We start from the raw sequence: 23,129 nt of genomic DNA, 5'->3' as shown, positions 1-23,129 counted from the left end.
AGTGGGAATAGTCCCTGGATGTTTTCTATTTTGGAGGCGGGGATGGCAGTTCTTTGGAGATGGGGTCACAGTTCCTCTCTTTGGCACGGAAATGCCTTTTGGATTCACACACTGGGGCCGTTCAGAGAGCGTCCTGGTGAATTTAAGTGCTTTTCCTGGTACAGAATGTTATTGGCTAGAGCTGTTGATCTGCTAGAGCGAGAATGCAAAAGGCAAGCTGTTGATCTTCTCGTGCTGCTCACTTCAGTGCCTGAGCAGTCAGTGGTGGGGTTCAGTTTTGGGTGGTGCAGAGATGGCTCTGTTATGATGGTGCAGAGAGCTGAGAAGCAAAGTGGAGATCCTGGGGATTGTGGTGACTTCAGTGGGGACAGCGGAAGGTGCTGTTTCCTCACCTGGCACTTCTGTCAGCGCTGCTTTTGCCGGCTGTTTTCAGTTCCATAGCTGGATTCTGCCAGAGCAGAATGTATCAGCACGTATAACTGGGAAGGAGTTCGCGTTGCCTCTCGGGTGTGGTGCAAATACGGGTTTGCACACGAAAGGGGAAGGTCGGGCAAACCTTCCAATCCCCAGTGAAGTGACGTTTCCCACTTCCGCTTTTCGGCTGGTTTAGCTGGTTTCGTTCCGGAACACTGACTTTTTTTGGCAGGTCCGCACCGCCATCGTGTGGAGATTTGATGAGCAGGTTAAAAAACCCCACACCAACAGGTTTTTTTGCTGGCATCATCCGTGTGGAGCAGTTACTGTGAGGGCTCCGGTTTGGATCCTGGCTCTTCGAGACTGAAAGAATGTGATCTTGGCATAGACGTGGGAAATAAAGCCCATCATCTCCTCGTTGGCCGGGCAGTTTCTAGGCTGCAAAAGAGAAGTGAATCCCAGCGCTGGCTTTTTCTCCCAGAACCTTTTCCATGGGAGCAGCCACTGTTTTTGGTTTTGTAAGTAGGTGCTGTGTTCTGCAAGAGTGAGAGAACAGGATGGCACATGCAGCTGAGCAGGGAAGTGCTAAACCCCAGGCACCTGTAGCTCCCATATCCCATTTAATCCCCTCTCCCATGGGCCGGAGCAACTTATCCCTCCCATCTGTAGTTTATTTTTGGCTCTAAACACAAACTCAAGAGCCACAACCATGCACAGAGAAGAAGCAGAAAATCCCTGCCAGGTTTCTTTAAGTTGTAGCCAAGGAGTTTCTCTGCACCAAACACAAATATCATCATTAAGAACAAACAAAATTTGCAGCAACACCTTCCCAAAACTCTTCCAGCAATAGCAGAAAAAGGCATTATTTTCCTTTATTTAGTTTTAGTAAGTTTTAGCTGAATAATAGGGTTTTTATTAGCTTGATAATAGTTTTCGGTTATTCCTTTATTCACGGTGAATAATACATTTCAACGAATTAAATAAATTTAATTTTTAAATTTTATATAATACATATGAACAATAACAATAAAGATAAATAAAAGACGCACCGGTCGCGCTTACCCACTTTTCCTAACGCATCTAAAAACCAAAACGTGTGGAGGCGGGTAAAAACTTATTTCGCGCTGCTGATAAGCCCTTTAAAAAAAAAAAAAAATTAATTATTTTTTTTTTTTAATTTTGCGGTTTTAAATCGGAACGAGTCGGCGGCGAGCGCTCCCCTGAGTCCTCCGCGCCGCCAGGGGGCGCGGGGCCGGCAGCCGGGGGGGCGGCAGTGCCGGCAGGGCTCGGGGCGGTGAGTCGGGCCCGGGGCGCTCGGAGCGGCTCCGGCAGTGCCGGGGCCGGGGGGTTTGTGTTGCTGTCGGTGCTGGGGGAAGGGGTCTGGGCGGTGGAGGGGGCTGAGGAACCCCGGGGCCCGCTGAAGGGAGTCCTTGAGAAGCCCCAGTGAGGGTGCCGGGTGGTTGACAAGCTCCGGTACGCGGTCAGGGGGCCCGGCGTGTTGTGCTCCATGAGCCGCAGCGCAGAGCCCGGGCTGGGGGTTCCTGGCGAGCTCCGGTGTCTGCGGAGGGTCCCGCTCAGCTGAGCCCCAGCACCCCCTCAAGGAGCTCGGGCGAGCCCCGGTGCGGGGTCGAGCTGTGCCGAGCTCCGGTGTTGCCCAGCCCCGGTGTTGGGCGCTTGGCAGCGCCCTCCGCCCGCCCCGCCATGCCGGGCCAGGGCCCCTCGGGGTCCCGCCGGCCGCTGCTGGCCGTGGCGGTGGCGCTGGGCTGGCTGCTGGCGCTGCAGCTGCTGCTGGACCTGCGGGCGCTGGGGCTGCTGTGCGGGGTGCTGGCGGTGCTGGGGGGCTGGCTGGGTCCCCCGGCCCTGCTTCCCCGCGGCCGCCGCCTGCGCCTGGAGCGCTTCGTGAGCTCCCTGCGGTGCCCCCCGGGCTGCCCCGCCGACGAGGCGCGGCTGGAGCGGGAGATCGCCAGCACCATCCGCAAGGTGGTGCGGGACTTCGTGGCCTCGTGGTACCGCACGGTGAGCAGGGAGCCGGCCTTCGAGGCCGAGGTGGAGCGGGCCATGGTGGGCCTGGCCGCGGAACTGCGGCGGCGCATGGCGCGGGTGGACCGGCGAGCCCTGGCCCGCCGCCTGCTCCTGCTGTGCGGGCGGCACCTCCAGAGCTTCCTGCGGGCGCGGGACGCCCTGCGGGACGATCCCAAGGGCGGCGGGGCGCTGTGGCGGGAGTACAGCCGGCTGGCGGGGCCGCACCCTGCCCTGCTCAGCCCCGCGGCCGAGGTGGGGTGCGCCCGCGCCGCCGTGGAGTCGCTGCTGCGGGCCCTGGTGCCGTGGCCGCACCTGGAAACGCGGACGGGGCGCTTCGTGGTGGTGGAGCTGGTGGCCTGCAACGTGCTGCTGCCGGCCGTCAGGAAGATGTCCGATCCCGACTGGATCAACCTGCTGCTCATCGGGATGCTCTCCAAGAAGCCCCGCGGTGGGAAGCCCCACCCGGCACCCTCTGTGCCGGATTCCTTGCCCTTCCCAGCACAGGTGGATGCGGCTCCTGCTGGGCTGTCCCCCTCCCCGAGGGCTGTGGAGGGGCTCAGTAGAGAGGCAGGGGCTGCTGGCGAGGAGGGAGAGGAGACAAGCAGGTCGTGCCACACAGAGGAGCCTTTCCTGCGCCCCCGAGCCCTGGGATCCCTCTTCCCGTGCGAGGGTTTGGAGCTGGAATCCTCCACGCCCGGTGCGGGCCAGGACACGGACCTGCTGGCAGCGTCCCCCACTGGGGAGCTCCTTGATGAGCCCCTGCAGGACCCCTCTGTGCCAGAGGGCCCGGCCCCTTTGGAAGATGGAACGGGGGACCTGGAGGAGGGCCCTGCCCCCAGCTCAGATGTTGGGCTGCTTTCCACCCCTGCCTTGAGCTCCTGCCCTGACATCCAGATCGAGCCAGTGGTGGAGAAGGAGGAGGAAAGCCCTGCAGTCCCCAGGAAGTTCTCCTCGCAGAGACCCTCCAGCCTGGGGAGAGATCTTGGGGCAGCAGAGGGCCCACCACAAATCCCCCCAGAGCCTGGGCAGTCCCTGCCCCTGCTCACATCCTCCCCAACAGCTTCCATGAGCACCTTCAGCTTTGAGCCCCTGAGCAGCCCCGACGGGCCTGTCGTGATCCAGAACCTGCGGATAACTGGGACCATCACTGCCCGGGAGCACAGTGGCACTGGCTTCCACCCCTACACCCTCTACACCGTCAAGGTAAGGGCTCCCCTGGCACTCACCCCTTCTCCCAAGATCCCTGCCCTGACTGGAGGCACTGGTTGGTGTTTGGAGGTGAAGATTTGCTCCGTGAGTGTCTCCACAACAAATTTTGGTTGGCAGCGAGGGAATGTCAGGCACAGGGTGCGGGCTGGGAGTTCCCACTTTTAGCCAAGGGTCACACTGGGCTTGTTTTGGGGATGTGTAAGGATTATTCTTGTTGCTTTCTTCCTCAGTATGAGACAGTGCTGGAGGGTGAGGGTGCAGGGAGCCTTCAGCAGGTGGCTTATCACACCGTCAACCGCCGCTATCGGGAGTTCCTCAACCTGCAGACCCGGCTGGAGGAGAAACCGGAGCTCCGCAAGTTCCTCAAAAGTCAGTGCCTGCATTAGCTCTTGGAGTAAATCCTCTCCCTCTCATCCTCCTCATTCCTGAGGGTTTTCTGCCCTGCCTGTGCCCACATCTCTGTTGGTTTGTGCAGAGCTGGCTGGAGGGTTTATCTCTTTTGGCAGCAAATTCCAGTGTTTCAAAATATTCTTCTTTTTCTGATTACAGCACCTAGTTTGGTAGCTTTGCACCTTAGCAGTGAATGGAAACACTGGGGTCGGAAAGAATCTTGTTTGCATAGAAGGAAATAGTGTAATATGTGAATAGACATGAGCTTTTTTTAGGAACAAAACAATGTTTCTTCTAACACTGCTTCTATATAAAGCTCCATTGAGTTTAGCACGTTCCAACATAATTCCTTGGTTCTGACAGGTTGACTGGAAAACTGCTTTGTTGAGAGTATTTGGGCTCTTGGAGTGATTTAGAGTCCTTGTGCTAGACTGGTGTTCTTGCTGCTTTTAACTTTAAAGGCATGGAAGATGTGAAATCCAGCAGAGCACAGATTCCATATGGATTGAAGGTCTGATTCAGCAAACCTGATTTGAGGGGTGTCTTGCCCTGGGCAGTGTGTGGTGATAGTCTTAACTACGAGACCATTAAGGTTTTAATACAGACTAAAATCTGTATTTAGATTTTAAAATCTTAATTTTTAATCTTGGATTTTAAAATCTTTTAAATTAAGATTAATTTTTTTTCCCCCCAGTTTTCTCGAGCTTGCTCATGGCTTTGCTTCCTTTGCAGACATCAAAGGCCCAAAGAAACTGTTCCCTGATCTCCCTTTTGGAAACATGGACAGCGATAAAGTGGAAGCCAGGAAAAGTCTGCTGGAATCCTTCTTAAAGGTGAGATATTCGTGTGCCCCTGTGAGCTGAAAACAGAGCTCAGGACAGCTCTGTGACTGACATCAGATCTCTTCCCCATTACATGATCAAGCTGGGAAGTTGACTCCAAAAAGCCCTGAATTTCCATCTCTCCTTGCAGCAATTGTGTGCAGTCCCTGAAATTGCCAACAGTGAGGAGGTGCAGGAGTTTCTTGCCCTCAACACCGACGCCAGGATCGCGTTTGTCAAGAAGCCCTTTGTTGTCTCCAGGATAGACAAGGTAGGAAAGCAGGAGGGTCAGACCCCATCTCAAAAAACCTGGGGTTTGATAGAAAATACAGTGCAAGTTTGAAAACTCTTGATGTCTTTAAGGACTAAGGGTCTAATCAGTAACTAATGGCACTGCTGGCCCTGCAGATCGTTGTCAGTGCTATTGTGGACACCCTGAAGACGGCATTCCCCAGGTCAGAGCCCCAGAGCCCCACGGAGGATCTGAGCGAGTCTGAAGTGGATGGAAAGTCCCAGACAGATGGCAAGAAGGCAACTAAGTAAGAAGGGCTTCTCCAGCTCTGCAGAATAAGGAATTAATGCATAAACTGAGCCCACTGTGGGGAAGAACTGACCTGGTGCTTTATGTGTTGTATTTTAACTAAGTTGCTTTCTTCTTCCCTTGCTGTGAGTTCCTGGTTGTCCAAAGGGTTTCCCAGGAATGCTCAGGTTCCCACAGAAGGTGGATTTCTTCCCGAGGGAGCTGTCAGGTGCTGCTGTTTGCCAGCAGAGACGCTGATGCTCCTGGGGAATTCCTTTTTAACCTTAAACATGTGCATGACCCATATATGTCCTGAGTCACTGGAAAATGCACCTATAAATTACTTACCTGAAGGTTCCCTCCCCTGCCTCTCCTATGTGTTCCACACAGTGGCCTTGCACAAAATGCATTTGAATGTTTATTTAGGAGTAATGTTTAAGGTCATTGCATGTATGTTGCTCACCAAGTGTTCATTGGTGCTGCTGGCAGTGCCAAACCTCACTGTGCTCATTAGTGACTCTTCCCTCACTGAAAAAGGGAAGGTTTCTGCACAAACACTGCTTTTTGTTCCCAAAAGGTATGTTTTGCTGGAAAAAGCCAGCTTTGAACAAAAAGACAAACCAAAAAAAGTACAAGTTTGAAAGCATCTTGGCTGAAAAGGACATTCCTTAACGATAAACAGGTTATTTTACGATTTGTCCCGTAACCCTGAGCATCCTTTCATACTCTCCTTTCTGTGTGTCTTTATGATTGGATTTCACAATCCTGCTCAGTGTGTTCCATCTCAGAGGCTTTTCTGAACACTTCCACGTGTATGCTGGAATGTTCACAGGCAAGGTGTCAGCAAGGTGTAACACACCCTTCTGTGTGTGGAATGTTGGAAAGCCTTGGCTTTAATGCTTTTCTTGCCTGGTTTTACTGCTACCTCTTAGTTATCCTGGGTGCAGGTGCTGGTTTTGAACCACTTTAGGTCTAATCAGACTTTGTAGCTTGGATGTGACACTGGGCAAAGTGTCTTGGTGGAAGCTGGAGAACTCATCACTCACAGCTTGCAGAGAAAACTGACTGTGCCATGTCTCTCCTTTTCAGGTCCAGGCTGAGGTTCTCATCCAGTAAAATCACTCCAGTGCTGAGTGTGAGTGAAGCTCATGACAGGATAGTGTACTCCATCAGGGAGGGCAGCGCTGTAAGTTCCCATCTCTCCTGGAACCCTTTCATGATCCCACTCACTGCCCTGTTTGGGAATAATCCACGTGCACGAGGGTTGTGGCTGCTGCAGCCTCGTTCCCACGTGCCAGGTGGACAGTAAGCAAGACTGGTTGTGTTGTTGGCTACCCCTGAGTGCAGACAAGGAGGTGGCTGGTTGTGTGACCGGTGGCATCCAGGCCTGTGTGGTGCTAATTCACTGTGGGTTTTGTAGGTCTCTGGCACCCTGTCGCTGGCTGCTATGGAATCCTTCATCCAGAAGCAGGAGAAGCTGCTGGAAGCAATCCCTAGCAAAGCTCCTGAAGGTGAGGGAGGCAGAGAAGCTAAGGGAAGCTCTGTGCAGGAGGATGCAGATGGGCTGAACACACCAGAGCAGGGGACACATCTGGACATGAACTCCGGTGAGCTCAGCCCCTCTGGTACTGCTTTAATTTCTCTCCCTTAGGACCACAATCAATTTACAGGGTTTTCAGGACCTGTTCTCCTTGCCCTTGGTTGAAGGGAAAGCAAACTGAGTTCTTTCAGTCCTGTTTGGTGATTGCTCTGGGCTTTGTTGAAAGCAAATTGGGTCTTGGATCCTCTTGAATATTCACCTTTGTGGAGTCAGCACAGTCACTGCACAAATAAGTTTTTTTAAGGACACAGTGCTTGAACTGGCAATGTTATAAAATCAAGCTCCTGGAAACTGAAAAATGGCCAAATTACAGTTTCTTGATAGTCTCAAATTAGCCTTGATATGTCCATGCACTATAAAAGGACCTTTTGAGCTCAAGTTTGGATAGATTTGATGGGAGCAGCAAAAATGTAATCCCAGTTCAAGTAATGATGGTCCCTTTCTGATTCTGAATCTCTCTGAAGCACAGAGGTGCCACAGCTTCCCAAAACAGTTACAAGATTATCCTTAACACAAGCAAAAAATATGTTCTCTAATCTTTTTCTTGGAATAGCTGAGCTGTATCAGCTGGAACTTCCCCAGAATTTCTCTCCAGTGTTTCAAGTTGGGCAAGCTCTGACGTGCTTGTGACAGGATGGGTCTGGTGTTCCTGAAACTCAGCTTGTGCTACCAGCTTTGCCTGTAATCTTGGAACACGTGGTTTTGGGGAGGCAGGACTGGAATTGGAGGCCAGGGTTGTGCACCAAGTTCCCTGAATTCTGAGGGAGATGAAATGTCAGTGATGGCAAATGCCTGCAGGTCTGGGATGTTTCAGGCTGGGCTGGCAGGGCGAGGGGAGCAAACGTCTGGAGCAGCTGGATAAAAGGCAGCCTGTGTCCCTGTCTGCTCATGGAGTGACTTCTGGGAAGAGGCTGGCCAGCATCTCTCTGAGGAAGAGGACTTGAATGCTCTGGGAATAAACAGAAATTGCTGAGGATGGTCCCTGTCTGAGGTTAGGGGGAAGCTGGACAGCCTGCTTCTGACTCTACACTGGGAAGTCAAATCTCAGGGGGCAGAGCAAGTGAGGAATAGCTTAGACATGGCCCAGAGCAAGAGGGCCAAGTACCCTGTCTTTTCCAAGTGAAGTGGCCTGGAGTTAATTAGTCCTGCACATGTGCAGTAGGGAGAGGAAGGAGAGGGAAGGAGAAGGTCCAGAATCCCTCTTCCCTTCATTTTCAGCAGTAGATTGTGAGTGTAAATTCTCTATAGGCAGAGTGCTTGGAAGATGAGGCATCAGGGAATCCAAATTAGGGAAAGCTGTTGCACCTGATCTCACCTGGCCTAGGAGTGGCTGCCCCAGGCAGGTTTGTGGCACATTAATGAGCCTGTTCAGGACAACACCTCGACTGCTTTGGGGCCAAAAGTAATTTTCTGGCAAGTAGAAAGTGTTTACACTGAAGGTTTTGGTGTCCTCCCGAAGATCAGAGAGAGGTTTTGCTGTCCCAGGCTCGTGCCAGCAGGGATATGTGAGGAGGTGTATGGGTTTGTGTTTTAACTGATCCATCTGGTCTATCCAGATGTGGTTTATCCACCTTCCTGCCAGGATTGGGATCTGCCACACGATGGCAGCCTGCAGCCACTGTCTGGAGCCTTGTGCCTGGGAAACTCTTGGAAGAGGGGAAAGTGATGGGGAAGACCAGGAAAATAGTCCTCAGCAGTGTACCTTTCTCTAGCTACAGTGACTACTTTCATTCTCACCTGTTTTGGGCACATTACCATCCTCTCTTTAACTGAGAAGGAACTGAGCCCTCGGAGCAGCCATGTTCTGGTTTGGTGTGGTCCTTTTTTGGGGGGATTGGGGCTGCTTGTATGGAAATGGAAGTGAAAGAGTGGTAAGGGCGGGCTCCCTGGACTGGCTGGGCTGCAGCAGGTCATCTGTGCGTGGCACAAAGGTGCCAGACTGGGAGAAAAGAGTGAGTTTGGGATGGTGCTTTTCACCAGGTTTGCTCAGGCACTGGGTTGGTTTCTTCATCTGAGCCTCCTCTTCCTCCTGGCAGACTCTGAGACAGCTTTAGCTGATCTGGCCCTGGATGTGCTTCGCCTGGTGCTGGTGGATCACTGGAGCTGGTTGTGCACAGAGAACATTCACAAGGTCTTCAACCTGCTCTTTGGGACCCTTGTTCAAAGGTAAGGCCTGAGTGAGCAACCTGGCAGCTCTGGGAGGGTAAATTCCCTTTGGAGTCACAGTCTTAAGTGGAGCTCGTGCCTGAGTGTGGGTAAATGTTTTCTGAGCATCAAACAAGGTTCTGTAAAGAAGGTGCTGTGTGTATGTAAAAGAAACCTCTTGGAGGTTTGTCACTGGGAGCTGTTTTCCCTGTGAGCAAGGAAGCAACTGTAGCAAGCAGCCTCCTGTCCCTTAATAACAGGGAAAGGATGGATCCAGCCCTAGGAATGGGAGTCTTGCCTCATGAAAGGGCAGCAGTGCCCAGCTCCTTGGCTCTCCAGGGAGAGCTGACCTCCTGCTCTCACTGCTCAGCTTGTTCTGCCTACAAAAGGAGAATAAACAGGCTGAGGGAACAGCAGCTTGTCAAAACCAGCTCAGAGTGTGGCCTGCGAGGACCTCTGCTCTCACTGCTGCACTCCCTGCTCTGCCCTGGGCCAGCAGTGCCTGTGCCTGGGGCAGGGACATGCACATGGAGTGGGAACAGGCTTCCTTTCCAGCTGGGATGGACTTGCCAAGCTGTCCCAGGGCCAGTGCCTCTGGGTGGTAAGGCTCAAGGCCAAGACACACAAACAGAGCATTCCTGTTTTCTGGTGTAGGTTGGTGGCTGTCACTAGCTGAGGATGTGGTTCTTTAGAGCCCTGAAGGACTTGGGCTTGGGACAGTCTTGGAGCAGAGCTTTTCCCGCTCCTGCAGGCATCCAAAGTTGGCATGAGAGAATGTGCAAGGCAGCACATTATAACTGAGCTGGTAACTTAAACTGCACTAAGGAGAGGTTGCCAAAGTGCTCTGTCTGAGGTCAGGCACTGCTGCCTTCACTCCTGGGTCTGTTCCCTTGGGCAGCAGGAGGTGGGCGTTGCTGCCATTTCTCCAAAATGGGATCCGGTCTCTTGGGAAATGAGCTGGAACCCAATCCCTGTGTGTAAGCAGGGAGGTATGAGAGCCTGAACAGGCACATCATCCTGTCCTGTTAAGCTGTGTCCTGGTCACCCAGGGAACCTGCAGCACCCACATGTGGCATTGGTATTTTCCACTAGAAAGCTGGGATACACACAGCACACGCCTGGCTATGAAAGGTGCAGGAGCTCCATGAGTTGTGCTGGTGGAGCAGAGTGAGGGGAGTGTGTTTGTAGCTGCTCTGCTGCAGGGAAAAATGTGGATGTGGGCATCATCCCCTCTAGAGATGGTCCTTCCCTGTTCCTGTCAGTGGGTGAGGTGGCATGGGGCAGAAAGGAGGTGCCCTGGAAGTGTTCTGAGTGTTAGGAAGGGGATTGCTGGCAGGTGCTCCTCTGCCAGTTTGTATTTGGTGATGAGGTGCTGCTCCTGCTGCCTCCTTGCAGCTGCAAGATGATTCTGCTCTGGCATGAGGCCCGTTCAGTGCAGAGTGATAGAAATACCTGCAAAGCAACAAAAAGCATACCAAGAACAACAACCAGTTTCTCCCAAGAGCCAATCCCCCTCTCCCTTGGGGGCTTTCAGTGACATCAAGTGATTGCTGTGACCCCACTGTCCATTATGGGACCTCCCTACCTGCTCCGTTCACCGTTCTCTGCATGGAGCATCCCACCACGCTCCTCTTTCCCTCTTTCCATAGCTGGAATAGCTGGAGCCAGGCACTATCCATCTCCCCTGAGTGTCAGTTGGATGGCAGTGGGAGAGGAAGGCTCCATGACCGAAAAAGGTATTGTTGAGGAAAGGGAGGCCGTGTGTGCGAGGCCCGATCCGCTCCCCCCATTATGTAACAGGGAGGGATCCTTTTTTGGAGCCGAAAGGAGAGGCGGGTGGAGGGGCTGGGAGGCTCTCTGAGGGTGGGAATGACCCTGGGGCCAAGGACTGCTTCCAGCAGCCTCTCTCTGTGTGCTGGGTCTGTGCCTGTAAACAAACCCACTGCCCCTCTCCAGCTCCGCTCCCCTCCCACGGGCTGGAAAGGCACATCTCTCTTCCCTTGGGAGGCTGCAACAGGAACCTGTTTGCAAAGTGGACTTCATGGGGGTATTCTGGGCTCTTGGGGGTGTTTGGTGGAAGAGCTCAAAAGCATTTGGAGAATCTGGGTGCTTTTTAGAGCCTTGTGAGTCAAAGAGGTGTTAAAAATACATGAGGAGCACGCAAACCACGCTGTGGGTGTGACCCCACACTCTGCCCTCAGTCTGGTCCCGCTGGGTCAGGGGCTGCCAGTGCCACGAGGAGCTGGGGACAGTGGTGGAGCCAGGGGACAGCCACCAGCCTGATGCTCCCCTGCTCCACCTTCCAGACAGGAGCCCCAGCAGAGTGCCAGCATCCCGGGGATGGAGCTGGGAGTGTTTGAGGTGCAGATCCAGGTCTGTAAGCTTTTCCTGGCTTTCAGACCTGTGAAGGCACAACAGAAAGCCACAGAGTGCAAACCACTGAGTGGGGTAAAGCGTCTTGGCTCACCCTGGGTGTCTGTCCCTTGAAACCTGAGCAGGGCTGGGGCACAGAGGCCGTGCCGGGCTCGGAAGTGCCTGTTTCTGAAAGCAGCATGTAGAACTACTCAGACAGCTTTGATAGTGTCATGTTCCACTGACATGACTTAAAATAAATGCAAATCATCCCTGCCTTACCCAGGAGCTCACCACTGCTTGGCTCTGATCTTTGCTTTGGGTGATTCCACTGCTGCTCTGGGCTTTGTCCCCTGTCCCCTCATCCCTTAGCAAAGTGGGCTGGTTTGGGGAGGTGACATTCCAGTCCTTGTGAGTTATAGATGGAGAGCCAGGGATGCTTTGAGACTGATTGCAGGTGACTTTTGAGAGCTTTCTTGCAAGTTTTTTTGCTGTCACCCTGGCTTTGGGGCTCTTGTGGCCTGTCACTGTCAGCCCAGGTGTCACAGACACTTGTGCAACTGCTTCTGTAAGTCAGTGAGCTCTGTGGCTTCAGGGAGCTGCCTGCTGGGTGCTTTTTATCTGATTTTCTCTTCTTCTTCCTTGATCTCTGTGCCAAAAGAACGGGCACAAAGACCCTTGGCAGCTGCCATCATCCTCTTGACTTCAAAGTGCCACCACTGTCTGACCCTCTTCGATGTCCCTGAGTGGACCTGTGTGCTTGGGCAGCACCTGTGGGATGGGAGTGCTGGGAGTGCACTGCCCATGGCAGGGAATTCTGCCTGGCCCTGGAGCCATGCAGAGACCACCTTTGACAGCCAAGGTGGTGCCCCAGGCCTCACCTTGGTGCTGGGGTGGGGGTGAGCCCCAAGCTGGGCTGAACATGTCACCCCACAGAGGTGGTGTCCTGGGGTGGGATGTGGCTGTGTGTGAACAGACATTCCCTGTGGAGGCTGCCTCTTTCCCTCCCTGCATTATCTTTAAAATTAGACATTAAATCCAAGGGTTGATTCATGCTCTGCAGGTGCCAGGAGAAGCCAGGAAGGTTTATTGTCCCACTTTCCTTTGGCTTTGGAGCAGTAGCTTCCCACTCCAAGCCTTGGGCAGCATCTCAGAGTTTTGCTGGCAGAAACAAGCAGCCAAAACTGCGATATCAATGCAACTGGAGCAACTAAATCCACTCCTTCTTCTGGTTGTTACCAGGGGGAGTTGATCTGGGCGTGTTGGGGAGGACTGCACGTGGAGGAGCTGTGCTGGCAGGCCCAGGTTCGTGGCAGCAAAGTCCTTGTCCCTAAAAACCAAGCCTAAAAATCGGCACCAGACCTGGTAAATGGGGGAACCAACCTCGTGGCATCCTAATCTTCCTCTCTGGATTTGTGTATTAGCACTGTAAGTAGTAGCAGGAATGACAGGCCTGTGGCATGTCAGGAAAAGCGATTTCAGGACTCTGTGTGTCTTCGTGTGTCTATGTAAAGTAAATACAAATCAGCTTGGAAGCAGGCCTCAATTCAGCTGTCTCCAAACACCTGGAAATTTTGGATCTGGCTTTGAATCTCTGTCCCAAACAAATTTTTTTTTCCCCCTCTTCTAGAAGCAGCATTCTTCCAAAAACAGCCAGTAGAATGAAGCAAGCACTCTGTGCTTTGATAACAATTGCAACATTATTTTAACTCGGATTCTGTTTCAGCAGTTGCGTGTGCCAACTTTTTTTTCCAGATTTAAAAAAAAAAAACCACAACAAATTCCTATTTCAGATAGAGCAAAGAAGAAAAGGATGGAGAGGAATTAATGTGTCCTTGTTGGTTTTTAATTTGCCCTGGTTTTTGAAGGGTTATTAGCAGCTTTATGTATTTTCATTCTGAGGTGGGCTAATGAAGCAATTGCTCTGAGCAAGGCCTGGCTGAGACAGCCTGGCCTCTCCCTGGGGCATCATTGAGAGCTTAATTGGCTCGATAAATACTTGATGAAGATCTTATCAAAAGCCTAGGATGCTTTGTGAAAAATCAAAGAGGTTTGTTTTTTTTTTAAACACATACTTTTACCCACCCCACACACACACCCTCCACTTCCCTGAGCCCCAAGGCATCGTGGGGAGATCCAAGTGGATAAAAAGAGCAGTTTGGGTGAAGACATTGGAGTCCCACGTGTGTTTCCATGATTTCTTTTTGCTGCAGGTGTGTTTTGAGGGAGCAACACATGAAATGGCACAGAAATCTGGTGATTTAAGCACCAGCCTTTCTTGATTTCGGGAAGAGTCATGTTTGAATGCCTTGTGTTTTCCAGATGTTGTTTTTGTCTTCAATCCTTTTCACTACCATAGGCTTACTCACAGGCCTTTTTTGAGCTCCTGGATAGCCATGCTGAATTCCTCAGGGAAAGGGGGACCTTGTTCTGGGGTGGAAGGTAATCAGTGTTGAGCAGGACTTGCTACTCTTACACACAGCTCATGTATATTTATGGAGCTGTTTGTATTTATACAGCTAATGCAGAGGAGCTCCCTCATCTTTGTCTTCTTCCTAACATGGCCTCCAGTTTCTGTCTGTCTAAATCCTTAAAATCCCCAGTTTTGGGGAAATCATAATCGCTGTAGCTTCAGATTTTAATTATAATCAGCAAATTTGACATGATTGTTCCTTAGCTTAAGTGATCTCAGTTCTTATCCTCACCTTGATGGATGAGAAAAGCAGAGTTTGAGCAGCTTCTGGTAAATTTGGAGAGCACTTGTAATGTCTTTGGCCATTCCTGGTCCATCTTTATTTTTCAGACTAAGAAAATCCGACCTATCCAACCTTTATTTGCTGAGCTCTCTCCATCTGCAGGTCAACCCTCTGGATAGTCCACTTAAGTGAGTGCATCCAGCCAGGTAAATCTGAGCCCAGATGCCTGTCCCTGACTCCCAGTCTGCCTTTTCCATAGGCTGCTCTTTCCCAGCAGCCTTTGTTGCATCAAGGTGCTGAAGGAAGGCCCAGATTTTTCCCCACCAGGCCTTGTTTTTCATTCCCAGGGTGTTCCAGTTTTAATGGATCCCTTCAGCTGACCTTGGAGTTCCATCTTAAGCCACGGCATTAATTTGGCTCTTTTTTAGCAGCCATTTCATTCCTCCATCAGCAGCTATTTCCAACAGAGGTCCCTTACGACATGGGCAAGTTATGCCCCTCCAGATGATCTTCCTGGACTCCATGGCCTTTGGAATTTGTCTCTTTGCATTGGGCATTATCAAAACATTCAGATGTCTGAGCCCAGGAGGTCACTTTATCTATTTCTGGTCTCAGCTGAAGTGTAAGGAGATGGCTCAGTGATAGGTGTGGGTTTTTTCTATCTTTCTTATTAAGGCTATTTATTCATGAAATAGCAGAATGGAAATAGTAACCCACCAGCCACCCAAAAATAAAAAAAGATAGGTCTATTTATGTTTCTTGGTGGATTTATTTCTACCTGGGAACAGCCTGTGTGTGCTTTCAATGTAGCACATGGATCTCAAATACTCAGGCCTTTAATAGCACAAAAAAATCATCTGTGACCTGCTGGCAAAGGTCAGCTTTGAACCAGCAGATCTCTGGAGTTCCTGTGCTGGTAATCCCCATCCTGGTGCAGCAAGTCTGCCTGGTGGAAAAATCAATTTGACATTTTCTGGAGTTTACTGAGGTAGGAATTTTCAATAACGTTGGTGGGACCCTCCCTGAGCTGCAACAACAACAGTGGGAGTTGAGGTGGGATTCTTGGGGTGTCCTGTGCAGGACTGGGAGCTGGAGTCGATGGTCCCTTGCAATTCACGATATTCCATGATCCTATGAGTTATTTTGTGGGACCTTCCAGCATTTATCAGTTCTCAGCTTGCCCCTGAGCTGCCTGGAAACATGTGCTGTCTCCAGGTTCAGCTTTCTCTCTGCCCAGTGTTTTCTTGATTTTTTTGTTTCTGTTTTAGGAATGTTTCTAAGGAAAAGAAAGCTCGTTCTTTGCGTTCTGCAACCTTTTAAAGGCTGGAAAGTGGCTCTTGCTGTAATGAGGTTCAAGTCAGTGTTCAATCTGATCTCCTTGGTGCAGGTTGTTTGCAGCTCTGTCCCCAAGGCTCTGAATTTCTGTTGCTTGTCACGTGTTTTCTCAGCCAGGAAAGCAGGCTGTGCAGGAAAACATGTTAATAAAAAACTACGTTAATGAAAGCTCTTGCCCCTGGAAAGGTCACAGTTTAACACTTTGATTTGGTTGGGAATGGCTGGAGGGTTTAACACGATCCAGAGTGTTAAAATCCGCTGATGGCTGGAGATTAAAACAGTTTTAATTGCATTTCCAACATGGCCTTTCCCAGGCAGGACTGGGCTGGGACACTTTGTCCTGAAAGACAGGTGGAAGCTCTGGATCTCTGGCATTATCTTGTAGCAACATCAGTATGTGTGGTCCCTGGTGAGGCTGAGCATAAGGAATGTGTCTTCCCATTAGTGGGATCACTGGGATCATTGCCCATGCTCCAGTAGGACCTTACTCTGAGAACAACAGGCCTTCCTGCTGCACCAGGCCTCCTTTTCAGATTTTTAATGGACATTTCCTGGGTGTTCATCCCTCAAGACTTGCAGCTTGGCACCTCCTTTCCTGCTGACAAAGGGAACGTCACGTTGTTGCCTCTCTGTCCCCGATGCCAACCTGCTTCCTTCGCCCTGCTTACCTTTAGGTGCTGCTATTCCCGACTCTCCACTCACATCATCAGCCCAAGGAAAGGCACCCTTGGCCTGAATGCCTCGCCTGGGAAGAATGCAGACAGTCTGGCAGAGAGCAGGTTAAATAAAGTTTGCCTTGGCAGGGCCCGTGCTCTTGGACGGGCCGGGAGCTGCTGGGGAGGAGTGGGGATGGAATTGCGAGCACGAGCAGCGGCTGCCAAGAGGAACGGGTCTCCTGGCCCTGCTGGCCGACTCCTGTCCTCTGGGAATCTTGAAATGCTGGTGAAATCCCAAGCCTTTTCCCTACCCCAGCACTGTGCTGGTGTTCCAGTCTTTGCTCCAAAGCCTCCCACTGACAAGGACAGCAGTGCTGGGCCCTCACCACCCAGTCAGGCTAAAACCATCCTGTCAGCCCATGTGGCATCAGGGATTCATCCATAGCCTCTCCTGATCCTGAGGGGAAAGATTTCAGGCCAGTGGCAGGTTCTGACTGACAGCTCTGGCTTTTGCTGTTGCATTGGGAGGGATTTCACACCTAGGAAAGGTGGTCCAAATGGTTGATTTAGAAACTCTCCCAGCGCTTGGCTGGTGGGGACAAACCCAGTGCAGCTGCAAATACCTCCAAGCTGTTTCATGGGGCAGCATTTTGGGATCTGCAGGTTGTTAGTGTATAAAGGGCACAGTCCTGACCCAGCAGGAGGGCCCACCAGCAATTCTGTTGGATTTTTGGATGAGAACAAAGAAATTCTTTGCTATAAGGGTGGGGAGGCCCTGGCACAGGTTGCTCACAGAAGCTGTGGCTGCCCCATCCCATAGGGATGTGAACACATGGATGTGTTCAAGGCCAGGTTGGGCTTGGAGCAACGTGGTTTAGTGGAAGGTGTCCCTGCCCATGGCAGGGGGTGGAACAAGATGGTCTTCGAGGTCCCAAAACCAAACCATTCTGTGATTCTGTGATTCCATTGCTTGCCACCAGCAGATGGAGCAGGAGGGAAGAGTAGGAAAGCAGAGGGTCAAGAGGAGAGCAAAGCAGCAGGATATTCATGCCTTGCCATCCTTGGAACGTGTGTTTTGGTCTCCAGGCAAGACATCCTTGACTGTCTTGGTGGCAGAGGGACTGATGAGAGGAACAGTGGCTACCAGAACATGCTTATGTCCTTCCAGTCCTTCCTGGGGGTTGTTTTTAGTTAAAACACCACTTTTTCCATATCTATATTGGCTTGTGCATGGAGATAACTTGGGAGCTTCAGGTCAGTTGTATCCCTGAGCTTTGCTTCCTTTAGGAATCAGTGATTCACTTGGATTCCTGTGATTAGCAGGATGATGGAGCTTTTCATGGCCTTTGCTTTTCCCCTGTGACTTTACACATGTGTTTGTCCATAACAAAGGGATCAAATCCTACTTCTGGTGCATGGGAAACTCAGCTAATAAATACTTATGAAAATATTTGCTCTGCAGACTTGAAAACTGCATGTTAACGAATGCAGCAAACTGATCTACCCCTCCAGGGCCTGTGATGGGCCTGACTTGGTCCCGAGCCTGACTTTTCATAACCTTTCTCTGTCTCCCTGTGCCCACAGGTGGCTGGAAGTGCAGATGTTTAACCTGACCTGCACCCAGCGTTGGGTCCAGTACCTGCAGTTGCTCCAGGAATCCATCTGGCCCGGAGGAGTTTTACCAGCAGTGCCTAAACCCCCCAGGACAGAGGAGCAGAAGAAGGCAACAGCAGATCAGGCCCTGCAGAGCCTGATGGGCATTTTGCCTAGTAAGTGTGTCCCAGGGATTTGTCAATTTGCCTTGGGAAAGAGGAGTGGCTGGAGAGCCCTCCAGTGCACTGGCATCTGTGGAAATGTGGTTAAACACAGAGATAGAGTTTGCTTGTGCCAAGGCACAAGGAACCTTGAGGTTTGAATGGTTTCCTGCAAGCAAAAATCAGTTTCCCACTTCTGGATAGTTTGTGTTGGTATTTGGGGAGCAGCAGAGCTCAGAGAGGCAGGAGGGATGTCTTGGTGATTCCCAGATGGGGTCTGGCCACAGTTCTACTCTTAGAGTGATGATGCAGTTCCTGCCAAGCCATCTCAGCCAAGGCAGGGCTTAGGAAAACCAGAGCCACACTGTGCTCCCACCTGCTGCTAAAGGGTCCCATGGCAGAGAAGGGTCACTGGGCTGAAATCCTGAGCCCAGTTGCACTGGATTGATTTCCCTCTCTTGAAATTTGACTTTGGGACCTTTGGCATTAAAGCACCTGCTGGCTAATCCATGTGAGTGCAGTCTGAACTTTTAACTCCTTGCTGCAGTGTAAGGGGCCCTCACTGTCCTTTGGGAATCAAAAAGCACTGCCAGCATGTGCCCTTCCAGCCTGGAAGCCTTTCCTGGCAGTGTGTCCTGTCCCTGGCTGTTCCCTGTCCTGGTGATGCTGGGCCTGAGATGCCTTGGGCTCAGAGCACCATCACAAGCTGTGATTCAGCACCTACCAGGAGAAGGCTGACCTGTGGAAATGTGCAGTTCCTAAAGCTTTGTCTCTTCACAGATGTGATCCAAGAAATCCTTGGGACCAGCAAGTGTCAGATGAGCTGGAACCTGGTGCTGGAGTCCCTGAGCCAGCCTGTGATAAACAGGTATGTGGATTTTAGTCTTCGCCCTGATGGCCTCTGATATGGGGTCTGTGAGCTGTGCTCAGGGCTTTGCCATGCAATTCCTGCTTCCTGGCAGAGAACTTCTCCAGCTCATTATCCCAGACTTGCAGTATTAGAGGGCATCTGGCTTGTTTGTGATGAGGGTGCATGTCCAGGATCTCAGTCTGGCTGGAGGTTATTGAGTCATGTTAATTGTGCTCCTGGGCCTGCTTAGTTAGGGGATGTCAGGGCAGTAAGACCAATCCTAGTTTAGTTTGGTTTTGGAGGAGCTGCAGATCCATGTAGGGTTTTTTTTTTTGTCTATACCCAGCGCTGTGAGTTTGGAAAGCAAGGGGTTTGGTAATGGACTGCAGAGAAATGAGGGTCAGACTGTGCACATCAGGAGGAATTTCTTCGCTAAATGGGTTGTTAAACATGGGAAGGGGCTGGCTGGGGTGTGCTGATGTCCCCATTCCTGGTTTAGGAAGTGACTGGACATGGCTCTCAGTGCTCAGGGTGGTGTTCAGTCAAAGGTTGGACTCGATGATCCCAGGTGTCTTTTCCAACCTCAGTGATTCTGTGGAACGCATGTGCCACCTCCCTCCAGGAGGTGTGCTTGTGTTTTCTGTGCTGCTCAGCAGCTTCAGTGCCTGCTGGTTTGGGAGATGTGGAATAAAAGCTGAATCAGCCCCTAAAACATTTCTTCCAGGGTCTGAGATCATTCCTCTTTCACCTGATGGCAGTCAGACCGCTCCTTCCTCGTGTGAGCTTTGCCTCCTGTGCCCTGACCAGCCTAAGCTTTGTCTTCTCTCTGTTTCAGGCACCTGGTTTTCTGCCTCTTGGACATTCTGCTGGAGTTCTTGGTCCTGAAGGGCTCCAGTGAGGAACCCAAAGCTACAGCTGCAGCACCATCTGCTCGTGGTGGACTGGACAAAGCACTTTAGCTAGGACTGGTTGAGCCAGCAGTGGGGAGGAGAGGCAGCCACAGGCATGGGATGACTTGATTTTCAGTGTTTACTGAACATGTCTGGGAGCTTCTTGCAAAGAATTTTTCCAGCCAGTGCTGAAGGAAGGTACTTCCAGGCTTCTCTCTCCTGGCTGGGAGGTGGATTAAACCCAGTGCCAGGGGCTGAACATCTACTGTGCATCTCTTCCATTGCTGACCTGATAGAGAGCCTGGAATGAAGATGCCTGAGCAGTTGGAGAAGGATGTTCAGGCTGCTCACAAACCCTGTGGTCCTGCCCCATGTTTCTGAACAACTGTAGCACCTGAAGGCAGAGATAGCACATAAGATTTGCTTTTGTGGCATCGAACTTCACCTGGCACTGGCACAGAGAGACTTGATGGGATGGGATCTTGTTGGTAAATGTTCCTGCAGGAAGGGGAAGGGAGGGGAAATGCTGTCCATGCTGTCTAATCATCCTGCCCTGTGCTTGCAGTGCTCAATTGGTGTTACTAGAAGGAAGATGGGGAGGGAATGGAGTGTGGAGAAGTCAGGGTCCAGCTGCCCAGACACCTGGGAGGTGAGAGCAGTGCAGGAATCAAAGCTGCTGTGCTGCCTTAGTGACAGAGATCAGCTGCTTCCCACTGCTCTGACATCATCAGTTCCCCATCATCTGCCTGATAAGTAGGATGCAGGTGGACTGTGATCCTGTGGGAAAGAGAACTCTCCTCAGGCTAAGGAGGAATGGCAGCTTGGCTGGACTGTAGGATTCCCTTTCTGAGTCCCCTTGTAGTCCCTGGGGCTGTCACCTGGAAGGCACAGGAGAAGTTGAGCCATGTGTGACACAGCCAGGATCATGCAGGGTCACAGCTCCTGTCTGTCTGTATGCCCCATGTACCCCATGGGCCATTTCATCCCACAGAATCATGGAATACCAGGTGGGAAGAGAATGCCTGCTGTTCCTTGGAGCTGGATACTCCATGGCACATTTGGAGGGAAGGGCAATGTCACTCCAACATTCCTGTTCTGCTCTTCCCAGAAGAGCTGCTTAATAATGGACCCACAGCAGTGTGAGCTGCTTCTGTGTGTGGTGTGAAAATGCAGGAAGGGATTGGCTTGCTGTCTGCAAAAATAGAGTTTTAGGGAGCTCTAAGGACATGCCAAGGTTAGGCAAAGTGCAATATAATGAAGCAAAGCAGTTTGGCATCACTTTTATCAGAGCCATTTCTCAGCAGTAACACTTGGGAGATGGCAGATTGGCCACTTGCTTGGGAAAAGGAGGGAGGTGTAAAGTGTGTTAGGCATAAGAGTTGCAGGATGCTTCGGGATAATCCCAAAGCAGAGATTATTGGGAAGGAGGGCTCAAATATCTCCCTAAATACCTGCTTGGAGAGCAGCTGCTTCACCCTGTCTTTCACTGCCAGGCTCTTGTTTCCCTTCTTTTCCCTGCTGCTTCCATTTACTGCCCCAGCTGTCAGGAGTGGGAGCAGGAGCCATCGGCCATGGCTGATGCAGCAGAGCTCTGGTGTACTTAGTGCCTTCCCAGATGCTCTTGGTGTGCTTGTTTGCTGTTGCTTCCTAATTAATTGTATGGTTTGGAGTTCCAGGACCCTGGTCTGTCATTAATTAGGGATAATGTTAAGGATTAAATTAAGGACTGTAAATTATGCATTGCCGGCTCCAGGGCCAAAGTCTAGCACAGTCCTTGCACACACTGGATGTGGCACTGGAAGAAGGAGCTGATGCTTCTCCTTTGCCAGGAAGCCCAAGTTGTCCCTGCTGTTAAACCTCATCTCTGCAATTATGCAAATGACTGAATATTCAGGAAATAATCTGTGGGTACTGCCAGTTTGGGAGCTGGTGCTTTGCTGGGATGGTGTAGCCATGATTTGGGGTTGTACCAGCTGCCACATCCCCCTCTGTGTTTATTTACATGGGAGGAGCTGGGGCAGAGAGAGATGAGGTAGATTTACTTACATGCACTTTGAAGTCAGTGTTGGAGTTGGAAACACACCCAGAAGCTGGGATTGTGAGATCTTTGTTTTAATCTCCAGAACCCCCTTTCTTGTCTCGTTCAGGCTGAGCACTTTCTCATGCTCCCACTGGCTGGGCTTCAATCTCCCATTCCCTCCTTGGCCTGGTCTCACAGCTGAGGTGAAGTTGCCCAGGAGTGGATAGCCCCTCTCTGGATCTCGTTGTTAAGGAATAAAAAAAAAAAATCCAATAAAAAGCTCAGCTTTTTTCTCCTGCTAGTTCTTTGCCTCGCTGTAATTTTGGGATTAAATTGAGCACCATGGTGGCAAAGGCAAACTTCTGCATTCAGGTGGGCTGGAAGTTGATTTGCATTGGACTAAGACTAGAAAAAACTGCTTTGGGAAAGCAAACAAGGTTGACAGAATAACTTCAGCTGTGTGTCATATTCCCTTTTTCTGCAGGAATTTGTAGAAGGAATTTGCTGAACACTTCAGCCACCTCTTGCTGAAGGGAGGGTGGGGAGAGCAGCCAGATTTGATCTCAGTAAAGAGTTGGCAGCCTTGTGTTGTGTTACATGTAGAGCAGTTCATGCTTCTGGTGGGGGACAGCTCTCCAGGGCCCCTCTGCATGTGTGTGATCCTCTTCTGTCTCACCCCAGTCTGGTTTTGTGGCATTGAGGAAAGAATTTCTTTCCCCCTGCCTCAGTTTCCCCCTGGTTGACTGGAAGCTCCTTGGAAGCAGGAGCTGCTCCTGTGGACAGCAGAACACAGTGGTAAGAACTTCAGGGCTCCACTCTAAGCTAGATATTCCTGTGTTGACACAGAGCTTGGTGATTTAATTGTGTCTTCAGGGGGAAAAGTCCCCCCATGCACTGACTCCCCGTTGTATTTCCTGTATTCAGCCCTTTGTATCAGCTGTTTGTGGTGCTGCTCTTGGAATCAGTGTAGAATTGTCTCAAAAACCTGTTTTGTTGCTGAATGGGAAGCAAACCTGCACTCCCAAGTACCTGTGTGCAATAATAATATTTTATTTCAGACTTATTTCTTTGTCTGGGTTTGAAATTTGCCTTTGATCAGCAGCTGCCTCTAAGGCATCCCTGGAGAAGAGAGGAGCAAGTAGGGGAGAGGCCAGAAAGGCCAGGTGTCAGTGGGAAGGTGGGGACAGGCATCTCCCAGGTGTCACAAAAAGCAGGACAGGTGATGGTGTGGGACAGTGGTTTTCCTTCCTGGCACACACAGGCTCAGACCTGGGAAAGGCCACAGTCCTCAACTGTGGAATCAGGAACCAGGACAGTTTCCCACCTCTGGCAGCATCAGCATTCCTGCTTTCTCCCTGCAACACAAACTCCCTTGCCAGGGAATGTGAAACCAGGGAAGCCAGCTGGAGATTTATTGCCTTGCTCCCAGAGAAGCAGGGCTTGTGCAGACCCATC

The 23,129-nt window shown here is 51.2% G+C and overlaps 1 protein-coding gene across 1 annotated transcript; it reads left to right on the top strand.

The window, feature by feature from the left end:
• Nucleotides 1–1,807: 1,807 nt before the first annotated feature.
• Nucleotides 1,808–22,737, top strand: SNX19 (sorting nexin 19). The gene is made up of 11 exons (XM_050322901.1): nucleotides 1,808–3,639; nucleotides 3,876–4,014; nucleotides 4,768–4,868; nucleotides 5,008–5,127; nucleotides 5,265–5,395; nucleotides 6,466–6,562; nucleotides 6,797–6,983; nucleotides 9,013–9,142; nucleotides 17,745–17,929; nucleotides 18,695–18,782; nucleotides 19,600–22,737. The coding sequence occupies exons 1-11, from the start codon at nucleotides 2,116–2,118 to the stop codon at nucleotides 19,721–19,723; spliced, it is 2,826 nt and encodes a 941-aa protein (XP_050178858.1). The 5' UTR covers nucleotides 1,808–2,115; the 3' UTR covers nucleotides 19,724–22,737.
• Nucleotides 22,738–23,129: the final 392 nt, after the last annotated feature.

The sequence above is a fragment of the Myiozetetes cayanensis genome, unplaced genomic scaffold (assembly GCF_022539395.1).
Source record: "Myiozetetes cayanensis isolate MyiCay16 unplaced genomic scaffold, myiCay2020 scf29, whole genome shotgun sequence".
Classification (NCBI taxonomy): domain Eukaryota; kingdom Metazoa; phylum Chordata; class Aves; order Passeriformes; family Tyrannidae; genus Myiozetetes; species Myiozetetes cayanensis.
This window is presented reverse-complemented; position numbering and strand designations above follow the sequence as displayed.

Coding starts and splice junctions, on each gene's coding strand:
- SNX19 (XM_050322901.1), top strand. CDS start 2,116: ATGCCGGGCCAGGGCCCCTCGGGGTCCCGCCGGCCGCTGCTGGCCGTG. Junction 5,396..6,465: donor GATGGCAAGAAGGCAACTAA/GTAAGAAGGGCT, acceptor TCTCCTTTTCAG/GTCCAGGCTGAGGTTCTCAT. Junction 17,930..18,694: donor CCTGATGGGCATTTTGCCTA/GTAAGTGTGTCC, acceptor GTCTCTTCACAG/ATGTGATCCAAGAAATCCTT.